General features: G+C 38.0%; 1 protein-coding gene across 14 annotated transcripts in view; it reads right to left on the reverse strand.

Moving 5' to 3' along the window:
- Window positions 1-12,020, reverse strand: part of TENM3 (teneurin transmembrane protein 3) — a 604,744-nt gene that overhangs the window by 44,849 nt on the left and 547,875 nt on the right. For 11 of the 14 annotated variants that reach the window (XM_019481354.2, XM_014594830.3, XM_014594833.3 and 8 more), the window contains 4 exons: window positions 11,126-11,393; window positions 10,479-10,622; window positions 3,506-3,755; window positions 3,079-3,099 (listed from right to left, as the gene is read on the reverse strand). In XM_019481354.2, coding sequence (XP_019336899.2) covers window positions 3,079-3,099; window positions 3,506-3,755; window positions 10,479-10,622; window positions 11,126-11,393 — 683 coding nt within the window. The remainder of the gene's footprint in view (window positions 1-3,078; window positions 3,100-3,505; window positions 3,756-10,478; window positions 10,623-11,125; window positions 11,394-12,020) is intronic. The other 3 variants (XM_014594831.3, XM_014594835.3, XM_059721852.1) reach the window with 1 other exon arrangement.

Below are 12,020 nucleotides of genomic sequence, written 5' to 3' on the forward strand. Positions count from 1 at the left end.
CCATGATCTCTCTCTTTTAATTGCTCCAGCTGGCTGCTTCTTATTGCCTTCATCTACAGGATCTGCAATATTTTATGAAATACTATCCCACCTTCAGCCCTTCTTTATTTTACTTCTTCAACTGATTTTATGCCATCTAAGCTGCATGTGCCTCAAAACCCCTTTTGTATTCTTTTACTCTCTCCTCTATGCCCCATGTATTTGGAGTATCTCCTTGTTCACCAAATGACCTTCCTGTTTAAAATAATTGCTTCTTCCATGAAGCCTATCAGCATTAATCAACTATAGGCAACAGCATGTATAAGACATCAGTTCAGCTTTAAGTTTTGATCACTGTCAGATCCTCAGTGTATCACAGCATGAACCTGATCTGCATTGTCAAGCCACTGATATTTAGCTCAGGCTGTGTCTGCCTCTTTTTTAGACCCGAGGAAGGGCAACTGATGCCCAAAAGCTTGTCCAGTGGCTCCCCCAACTATAGAGTTGATCCAATAAAAGATATCCAATTTGTGTGTATTCTCTTTGCTTCAGAGTTCAGCACTGACACATTACAAAATGACCTGTCAAAGGATGCTGTTCTTATTTCTTAGTTTAAATAGAAAGCTTCCTCAGAATCTGAACATTTTATAAATGAAACTAGGTATGCTGCCTTACCACCACTTCAAAGCAAACACATCTCAAAAGAGTCTACCACTTCACTGTTTCTACTGTGAAAAGTCCCTCCAGTTTCTGTAGCATTGACAGCAATCTGCATTCATACTTCACAATCTGAACACTGACTTTGGATTAAGAGCTCCCCTTTCCATACCCATCGGTAAAGAGGCAAATCTTAATTCTAGACCAGGTCATGTCAGCGTGCATGGGAGCTAGGAAACTTCCTAGATAGTAACTCCACAGTCATGATTGCCATGGCCTCTTTGGTCCCATACATGACTTTCTATGTAAGGGGTAAACCGCATGGTGGCCTAGGAACACAGCTCTTCAACATGTGGAAGGTCCACATTGGCAGTCAAGGTCTCTGTAATCCTACTGTATTCCCTTGTGTATTAACTGTGTGAGTTCCACTGCTTGGAGAGTGCATGTGTATGCACATGCACGCATATGTAGGCACATGCACTTGCACAAACAAAGAGCATGAAAATGCATCCTCCTCAACTGGCCAGCCCGGTTTCTGAAATGTCACCATTGAGAATTTAACCAGTTACACAAGTAGTAGTGGAGAATTCTGCAGCTAAATCATATGGAAATATACCTCATTAGACAAGAATGCTTCATCCCCTAAAATACTTAGCAGTATGCAAACATTTGGTAAGGCTTCAGAAGAGTAATTCATTCTTTTGTGGTACTGACCATGGTTATACTGTTAAAACTATAAAGTAATGCAAGCCAGGGATCTTAGATAAAGCAGCATTCTAACCAAATGGGCAGTGCTTGAAATAAATTTAATCGATGTAATAGATTAGGGCTGGAAGGGACCTTGCAAGTTCATTGGGTCCAGCCCCCTGCCCAAGGGGGCAGGAAGTCAGCTGGGGTCAAATGATCCCAGCAAGATAGGCATCCAAATGTTTCTTGAAAGTGTCCAGAGTAGGTGCTTGGCACTACTTCTGGGGGGGGGGCGTCTATTCCAGGCTCTGGGGACACGGGCAGTAAAAAAGTTTTTTCTTATATCCAGCCTAAAACGGTCTTCCCAGAGTTTGTGACCGTTAGACCTTGTCTTCCCTTGGGGTGCCCTGATGAACAGATGTTCTCCCAGCTCCTGATGCACACCCTTTATATACTTACAGGCTGGTAACAATGATCCGTCTAAAATATGCAACAGGAGAACACCACACAACCCTCATCATTAGCACTATAAACATTGTGAATGTTATATTTAGTCGTGAATTTTTTTGCTGACTATATGAAACAACAAATGTGAAACATGACTTTTTATGTGCAAAAAAATTCTACAATTAGGGAAAGAAAAATCCACATGAACAAGTATGGCCAGAAGCAAAGTGAATTTTAACAGAAACCAGGCATAAGGGAAAATGAAGTGAAATGTGAATCTCTGAGGATTTGCTTAAAAAAAGAAGACTGACAGCTAAGATGGAAAGATTCTACATGAAATCTGGCAGGGCTGCTGAGATTCATGTATCTCACATGACAAACTTTTGGCAGTCCTGTCACAGAGCCTATTGTAGTGTCATGTGTCCAGAAAGACTGCAGGGTACCTACACTATTTCTCATGCTTACCAGCAGGGGCTCTTGTGTCAAAGGAACTATAAGCAGCCAAGTTCTGCCACTCTCTCTGTTGTACTCAAGTCAATATGGGGGGGGGAGGCTGGGCAGGGGTGGCAGGAGGAGGTGGAGGCAGATGCAAAGAGCTTTACAGTACCTGCTATAGATTTTTCAAATCTTATTCTCATCTTTGCAGTTTTAAAGCCCCAGTTCCTGGAGTCACTGTGGCATACGAGATTCTCAGCAATGAGGGCATGTTAGTTTATTGCCCTCATGGTTGTGGAACTATGCTTGAAAAATGACCTCCTAAAAGCCTCACCTTTTAGGCAAATACAACTCAAAATATATATATTTTTTAAATCTCATGAGTTTTGAGCTATTACTATGATATTTTGGAGCCTGATTAATGAGTTTGGAGTGACTGGGCTTGACAGTAATACAGTCAAGCATGGGAGATTAAAGGGCTGGAAGGAGGGGTGAGAAATGTGGGGACAGAATAAGTGAAATGGTACAGGCAGAGTAAGTGAAATGATGCCAGTGGAACAGGTAGTGACAGAAAATGGGGATCAGTGACTGAAACCGGAATGGAGAGGAAGACAGGTTCTGAAGGGGAGCAAAGAGAACACAGCCAAAGAGGGTCAATAATGGTGGTGATAAAAGGCACTGAATATCACTAAATTCTGGAGCCTGACTAGTGGCATAACTCAAGGCAAAAGCCTTTTCTTTGACATCTGAAGTTATTATTTTAAAAAAGGCATCGCCCTTGACAGTAACAAATATAGGAAGTGACTTATCGACAATATGCATTCATGTGGAAAAAAAAAGACAGAAAAATATAAATCTTCTTAAAATGCTTACCTATGTCTAAAATCTTTATTTCTTGGTGGAAGCAAGTAAAGAAGAGCAGTGTTAAAAAAAAGTTAGAAAAGAAAGTTAAAAGACAAAAAGGCAGCAGAACTTAAAATATACCATTATAGAGAAGAATCGCCTACTTTTATCCAACATTGTTAACTTACTCAGGCTTTAAAACATTCAATAATGCAGATAGTTTGCACTGCTATATGTTCAGATGTACATAAGCACAGTAAAAACTGGTGTGAATCATATTTACTGCATTCCTTAATATGGTTTCAAAGATACAACTTTTTGTTTCAATGTATTGTGCAAAAAAATTAATATTCTACTTCCAAATGAGTTGGGAGTTATTTGCTTACAAAATCTAAGAAATCCATGCCATATATTAATTCACAACATAACCTTTGTTCCAAACTAGTGAAAGATGTACCTTAGCTCTAGAACACTAGTTACATTTCCAGATGGGAATATCCGTCGAACGTAGTTGAAGTCCCCTACGTAGAGGCTGCCATCTATTCCACAAGCTAAGGCAACTGGAGCTAGCAGCTTATTACCATCAGCTTGGCCATTACAACTTGGGCATGAGATGCTGCGTCGCCGTCCATTCCCCATGATACTACTCACAACTGGAGGTTGCTGAGAAATAAATTGATTTTCTCCATTTCCTTTATACAGGATACCTGAGAAAAATACAACCCCCCCCCAAATTTTTTCTGTATCAAAATTATAGACTGCAAATATACCTTACACAAATTCTGATGGTAAGTATGTAGGTGTATGTATTTAAGTATATATACATTTTGAATATATTTTAATGTACTGTCAGGTAATTATATTTTGCAAAGACACTTTTCTTGCAAAAGATGATATAAATACTTTTTATAAATTAAATTCTATTTAGAATTAAGACACTGCTATTATCAAATTTAAAAATATATTAAAATACTCTTATTCACAAGATGTGGTAGAAATGTTAAAGCATTTTTAATACAAGCATGTTTATAATAATTCAGTTTTTTAAATTATTACTAAAGTTAATAAGCTAAGCTATATATGCAAAGTATATTTATACATATTAATATATGTGGTATGTATACATACACACAATTTTCTCCCTAAATTATATATTTACACACACACACATTATATATATAGAACATTTAGGGACATTTTGAAAAGTGCAGAAGGGGAATGTGAGTATCACTAATTCTCAAAAAGACTTGTGTTCCTAAATTCCTTGGGTTTGAAAATCTCCCCAAAAGATAGAAATTTTAATTAAGTTTACATTCATCATGGAAATGCATTACATTTGGGACTTTTGATCCTGTAATCTCACTATAATTAATTGTAAAAATTCTGTTGAATATCATTGGACCACTATTGCATACCCTGGATATTAATAAGGAGCTACATAAAAGTTATGTGACTGCCTCAATTTCACATTGCAAAAAGGTTTTTTCTTCATTGCCTAATAATAATCTACCTCAGGTAACAAAATCTGCCTCTACAATATATCTGCAGTTATAGATGGTTATTAAAAATGTCAAACACAACAAAAAAATGTTGTGGCAGGCCAACCTGCCCATTAAACCTATTTCTGCTTTGAGGCATGAAAGGTACAATCATTTTTATAAAGACAGAGTAATATGCCAGCAGCGCTATATTTTTTCTTTTGTTCTCCATAGGAAATCTGGGAAGCAAAATACATGTCTGCTGTTAAATCTTTCATAGTTAAAAAGCATATTTGAAGAATTTGGATTCACTTAAATGTTACCAGCATCCTCATTATGATATAAAGCAATGATTTTGTCAAGGTCTGCTGTATGCATGGTTAGCTATTATTGCTACTCTCATATGTCACAATAAATCTCTATGTGGTATAATCCATGTAAACCACATGCCACCCTGTACTTTATAGGTTTATTGATTGAACGTACAGAGTTTCAAAGGCAGTACTAAGGGGTAAGGGTTAACCTTCTTTTCAGAGATACTTTTTAAAATAATCACCCCAATAAAAAATATATTGAAAAAAACATGAGAAGGTGTCTTCCCCATTAACTTGAAAAAAAATCAGAATAAATATATTTTCCTTTTCCCTTGGGGCATTTTAGGTTGCTTTTATTACTTTTCTAATACTATACAACTTGCGAGGGAGAAGAACCAGATCAAACATACACTATGAAATCATGAAGGATAAAACTACCTTCTGAAAACCTAAAGAAAAGTACTCTAAATAATGCTGCATCATAAAAGCATATAGAATGTGTTTTTCATAAGGAGTCTGAGTGAAAGTCTATAATGGTATCCAAATCCCCCACCCCCTCCCATGATTACATCATTTTTGACAATCATGGAACCATAATTTTGCTGAAATAGCTGAGTTCTATAATTTTCATCAGAGGAATCCTACAAGTCAGCACACTGCACTATTACATCTGATTTATTCTGTCATTACTTTGAAAAATTGGTCCTTCACATTTCTCCTCTATTATCACAGATTGGAAAGACGAACATTAGAATATTTATTGCAGTATATCAGGATGTCCGTACAAACACCTGTCACAGTCTTCACTCCCCGCTGAATAAATTTCTCCAGCTCATCCACCTTGTCATTACAACTATCCACTCCGTTTATTCAATTAGACACACGTCACTTTGAAAAGTCATTACTTGTCAAATTTACTCTTGAACATAATTTAAAGCCACAATCAATTCACCTTGTAAATAGAAGCTATATCATTATTTTTAAGACACGTGTATTATTTACACATATTTATAAATATCTGACAGTTCTTTTCTTATATTTTAAATGTAACATTTCCCATGTTCTCTCATTTTTGGGTAGCCTGGTTTTTCTGGTATTTAGCTGAAGTATTTCAGTTTATGACCCACAGACCATACAAGCTAAGCAGGACCAAAATGGGTCAAATGCAGAGGGAGAAAGTGCTAAAGAATACCTGTGCTACAGGAAATGATACTTTTCCTTTAAAGTCAGAAAGTACTAAACCAGTAACCCCAGGATGGTGATGGCAGAAGACAGAATAGGGTTTTCTGTATAAATTCAGTACTTCCTAACCGAATTCCAACTTCCTATATACAGTTACTATTGAATACTGCATACTTTATTTACTTTTCTAAATTCCTATGTAGTGTTGGTGTACACTGCTAATTAATAGCCACATTTTACTCTAAAGCTGACTACCTTTCACTGGGGAGTGAAGTGAACCTCATTTGCAGATTTTTTTTTAAGTGTGTTGGGATCTTTACAGGTGAAAGGTGCTATGCAACTGTTTTCTTGCAATTGTGCCTGCTGTTATAATGCTCTGGGCAGTCCCTAATAACCTGCACCTCTCCTTTTTTACCAACTGAAGAGCTAGCTGTGGGAGGGGTCTAATGCTGAGAAATGATCCACATCAGTTATGGTGAACTGATTTGTGTGACTGTCACTTCTAGTGACTGTCCCTATGGAGAGAGGAAGGAGAGCCACCCTACCCAAATGGCTTTCTTTTTTCTTTTCTTTTTTTTTTTTTTTACTTCAGTGGCCGAAAAGTACTAAAGAACTATTCATGAAATGGTGTGTCAGATGAAGTGGGCCATCAGGAGAAGAGTAGAAATGTAATGGTAAGTAGTTTGATTCCATAGAAACGTAACACACTAGGTTGGGACCTCATTTTGATATAGTTCATGGGAAACCTGTCAAACGTTAAACCACTAACCTCACTAATGATCAAATAAGAGAAATCACAATGACAAGTTTGGGCTTAAATCATCCCCACTGATGCAAGCAAGTGTAATTTGTATGTCTTTGTGCTTAGGGTTGGCTACAGTACCTCAGTCTGAATGCCATGAGGTTGAGGCTGCCTGGGGCACATGCAGAGTTATGGCCTTGTTGCATATTACACTTAGGACGTATATTATTTAGATGGTAGTAAGCATTACTGTGAGTTAGAAAGTTTCCTGAACTGTCACACAGTACAGGCAACCCCCGCTTAACAGTGTTTTGCTTAGTGCTGTTTCACTATGACACTCATTTTACATTGATACCTGATTCTACTTAGTGCTCAGCGAATTTTGTTATAATACCCGCAGTCACCATTTTAGGTCATCAAAAACTTTCGGTTTTGCTTAATGCTCGTTTCACTTAATGCTGGGTTTTTCAGGAACCAATTAAGAGTGCTAAGCAGGGGTTGCCTGTAATGCTTCTTATGATCTCAGCACTCTGGACAGGGCTGAAATGATGCAGACCACACACAGCTGATCATGGGTCCCAGCCCTCCCACTGCACGAGAGCCTGGAACTTACTGGGACTGAAAAGCAGCTGAGTGTCAGTGCTGTGCCCTGCACCAACAAAGAGCTGTTTGTCAGTTCCAGCCTCAGCACCACAGACAGTGAAGATGGCTGGTAATATCTCTGTGGGGCAGTCCTATGATAGTGTAACATGTATGACTTAACACTACCTGGAGAAAACCCTAACTTTACCAGCATACAATAGCACTCAGCATGGGTTTTTTTGCTTGAATGTGCAGACACCATGTTTTAAGTGTAGTTAACATGTTAAGTGTAATGTGTGGCAAGGTCCTTACAGCAAGTGCTGGCAATTTTCCTCCAGCTAAGACACCTCAATTAGTAAAGGAGGACAAATGGATTGTAGAGCTGCGGATGTAAAAATTGCATGGAACTATTTTAAGGGCAAAAGTATAAATACGTTCAAGACCTTGCATCCCAAGCATGAAAAAAGATTGGTAGGGAAGGGCTTCAGTTCTGCATGGATGAGCAAGCTTCCAAGGAGGAAGATCTTTTCATGATTAAAGAATGCAGGAACAAAGTGAGAATGGCCAAAGACTTAGCTGAGGGTGATCTTTAGAATAAAACTAAAACAAATAGCAAAAGCTTTTTTATCATACAAATAAAAAGAAAACTCAGGGAAAGAAGTGGAGCTGGGTGAAAATGGGGTGCACACCAAGGACAACCTAAGTACGGCCCAAGTACTGATTAAATACTCTGCCTAAATCTGCAATAAAAATACAGATGGAACTGAGGACACTGGTGGGGTGACACATGGCAATGGGGACATGAATAGAGAACTTAGTATATTTGAGGGGTAAACCAAACAAAGATGGCATAAAAACTGGGGTGAGGGGTACAATCTAGATTAGCTCCATTGTAGCGGACTGAAAAAAAATGATACATGATTTAGCACATCTGTTAGCACAAATCTTCACTGAATCTGTCAATTCAGCTATGGTACGCTACAACTGAAAATATAATCAATGTAGTGCCTATTTTTTAAAAAGGGGAAAGAATGACCTGTCACTTACAAGTCTATTAGCTTAATTTCAGTAGTACAGAAGGTCTTACAACAGATATTTAAGGCAAGAATGATCAAAGATATGGAACTGAATGATAGATGGGAAAAAATGCAACATGGGTTTATCCAAAGAAGACTGCATTTGATGACACGATAAAAGGACATGGATCAGGGAAATGCAATGAACTTAATTTATCCTGATTTAAACAAAGCTTCTGATACCATGAGTCATGGGAAATTACTGGTCAAACTGGAAAGGATGAGGATCAGTGCAACAATCATGAGGTAGATGAGGAGTTGCTTCAAAGAGAGCCTACAGCAGGATACTGTGAAAGATGAACTACAAGACTGGAGAGTGGTTACCAATATGTCATAATGGAATCATTCTTAGGACCTGCCTTGATAAATATTTTTTATCAGCAATCTTGGTAGTGGAAATATGTGTGTACTCACAAAGTTTGTTGATGACACTAAAGTGGGACATACTGCCAATGCAGTAGATGGCTGGATTATTATACAAAATTTAGATAATTTTGTGCAATGGAGTATTAAAAATGAAGTGAAACTTATCAGTGAGAAGTGTGAAGTCATGTGCTGAGAGGCCCAACAACAATGACTTTGGCTAGGGGATGGGGGCATCCCAACGGGGATGACTAAGGAGGAGTGGAATTTGAATATATTGGTTGATCATAGGATAATCATATGCCGCCAGTGTGGTATTCATAGTGTATGTTTGGTCTGGTTTATCTTAACAAAATGGAGATTGAAAGGGGTTATGAACTTGTTTCTTAATATTCATCCCATCAATGTACTTGTAAAAGGAAAAATACTTTTCAGACTGAAGAAAAATGTATATTAGAAATTAGATGATTTCAGAGGACCAAAGTTTTGGAATGTTTTCAAAGTCAAGCCGTGGAGGCCAAGAACCTGATAGACTTTTGGATTGGACTAGGTAAATTTAGGGAATGGTATGACAGGAGGGAATTCTGGCTCAACAATCAGTGTGTGAAATCATGTATTTGCAATAAAAATAAGTCTCTTGCAGGTTGCAGTGTGGTCAGTAATGTAGGTAAGGGTGGGCAACTGGGCCACTAACCTCAGGCACCAACACAGGAAGGGCATGCCCAGGCCCCCTCTGCCTGTTGTGGCATACATTGCCCTGGTGCATCCCCTGTTCTGTGCATTACTCTGCCCCTGAATTGCATCACTGCAGCATCCAAGCCATTTGTTGCCATCCCAGCCCTACCTGCTCCTTCCCTCTTGCTTGCTTACTGAAGCTGCCACTTCCTCTTGTGAATGCTACTGCCTTTTGAGATACTTTCCCTCTTTCTTCTGAAGCAGTTGAATATTAGCCACAGCTAAGGCTGGGGGTTCTTGACTAGGTTAAGATAATGCTCCTATTGATACTTAGAAAAGTCAGGGGTTTCCAGCTGGAGGGTTTTGTTTTTCCACTGGGGAAATTTGCTGTCAAACACCATCTGGGAGTCCGGAAGGAAATTTCCCCCTAAGCCAAACTGGCAAGAACTGTGGGCTTTATGCCATTTGTGGTAAAGAAAGTTAAGGTCCTTCCAAGCACAGAGCTTTAAGATCTTTTGAGCTTGAGATATATTAACTGACCACTTGGCCGCCACTGCAGTGTTAGGGCACTGGAAGTGCCCATGTCTCTCTTTCTTTTATCTATGGACTATTAGAGGTTGCTTTTGGCGTTTTGGGTATTTGTGGCTGTGGGTTAGAAGTGGTGATCTGGAGATTTCTTGAATAAAGAGCTGCCTGCAAATGCAGGGGACTAAACACAGTGACTCAGGATACTCTTTCCTATCCCATCTTCTTAAGAGCACCTCCAAGATAAAATATTTTTTTAACATTTAAGAAATAATGACATATGTTACTAATTGTGACACCTCTGTTAAGTAAAAGCCAAAGGTTTTTATGAGAGTGAAATGTGACACCATATGCCAATTTTGAGCACTTAACACATACAAAACATTTCATACTTTGCTAGTGTATGGATCTTTTTTAAACCAACCCCCACCCCCCAAAACAAATTATGAATACATGCTTAAAGCTATTAACAATGACAAGCATAAATCCTTACCATTCTGAACATCCAGTACATGATGTTTATCTAATGTCCAACCACCCATGTTGGAGGCATCCAGCTCATAACCCTGTAAAATGGCAGTCCTCTTTTCCCAGAGAGTGAGATCCAAACAAGACTCATATTCATACCCTACAGACACTGGAATAAGAATAAATAACATTTTATATTTCTAATGCTATTTGAAAATGGACTTTTTTCCAGAAAAAATAAATATTTTCATTTCTCTGCTAAGCATATGATTTATCTGATCTCATAAACCTTCATATCTGCTATCATACTAAGAAAGTTGAAAAATGATGTATTTTTCAAAGTAATTTTGGAGGATTAAAATTACCTTGTCTTTTAAATGTGCAACAGACTAGTATAGAGTAGATTTCTTACATCAGTCTATTGCAGATCTTAAAATTAGATTCACAACAAATAGCTGCATGAACCTGTCCTCAGATGAGATCTGACAATTACAAATGAAACCCCATTTTGATTTTTCTTTTATAATACACTATTATAAAAAAATACATTAATCTGATCTAACATTTTATTGTATGTAACATTTTCTAACTAACTGATTTAATAATTTTTATTTTAACTCTGGAATTCCAAGACAATAATGAAAATTCAGAAAAACTCCATACTGAACATACCAACAGCCTCAGATAAGCCATAGACCTTCTGATTGTAAGCATCAGTTTTATCCCATATGAAAGTGTAAGCCAGATTAGGAGAAGCAGGGAACCATTTTTGGAAAAGTCTTCCCACCACTGCCACCATAAGATGAACCTTCATTAAGTTAAATGGTATAACAGACTGTGTCATGGTGATCTTAAGAACTGATTTATATCCTGCCGCTCTGGAACTTAAGTATGATAATTTCAAATCAGTTCCTGGGATTGTGGTCTCTTCATGAAGTACCTAAAGGTTGACAAGAAAAATTACAGTATCTTAAATGATTTTGAAATTACACTGAATACAGCAGCCATTGTAAAAGGATGCCTGCTAGAACAAGACATTAAAGCCCATTATGAAGCACAGCCTGCACCTCAGCTCCATTTTAATAAGTAAAACATTTGTTGAAGGAAATAACAGTAGGGTTTTTTTAGAAGACCTTTTTTGTGTTATAGTCACTTAAGAGTATTTCCTAGAGAAGATGCAGAGAAGGGCATAGAGGGGCTGGATATGATGAGAAACTAAAGAGGGTAGGCCTATTTAGTTTAGAAAAGAGATGTGTGAGGGGGGACAGATAAAGGTGTACAAAATACTAAATGGCAAAGAGGAAGTAAATAGGGATTTAATATTTACTCTCTCTCCCAATACAAGAAGTAGGGGCCACAAAATGAAAATAGTAGGTAGTAAGCTTAAAACTAATAAAAGAAAGTTCTTTTTCACACAGTGCGTAATTAAAGTGTGGAACGCACTTCACCCAATGCTGTGGAAACTGACTGCTTAACCAGGGGTCGCACAAATTCTTGGAGGAAAGGGGCATCAGTAGCTACTGAGTGTGGGAGTTAAGGATACAACCTCTGTATCAGAACTTTCTTT

This window comes from Alligator mississippiensis, chromosome 2 (genome assembly GCF_030867095.1).
Source record: "Alligator mississippiensis isolate rAllMis1 chromosome 2, rAllMis1, whole genome shotgun sequence".
NCBI classification, from domain to species: Eukaryota; Metazoa; Chordata; order Crocodylia; family Alligatoridae; genus Alligator; species Alligator mississippiensis.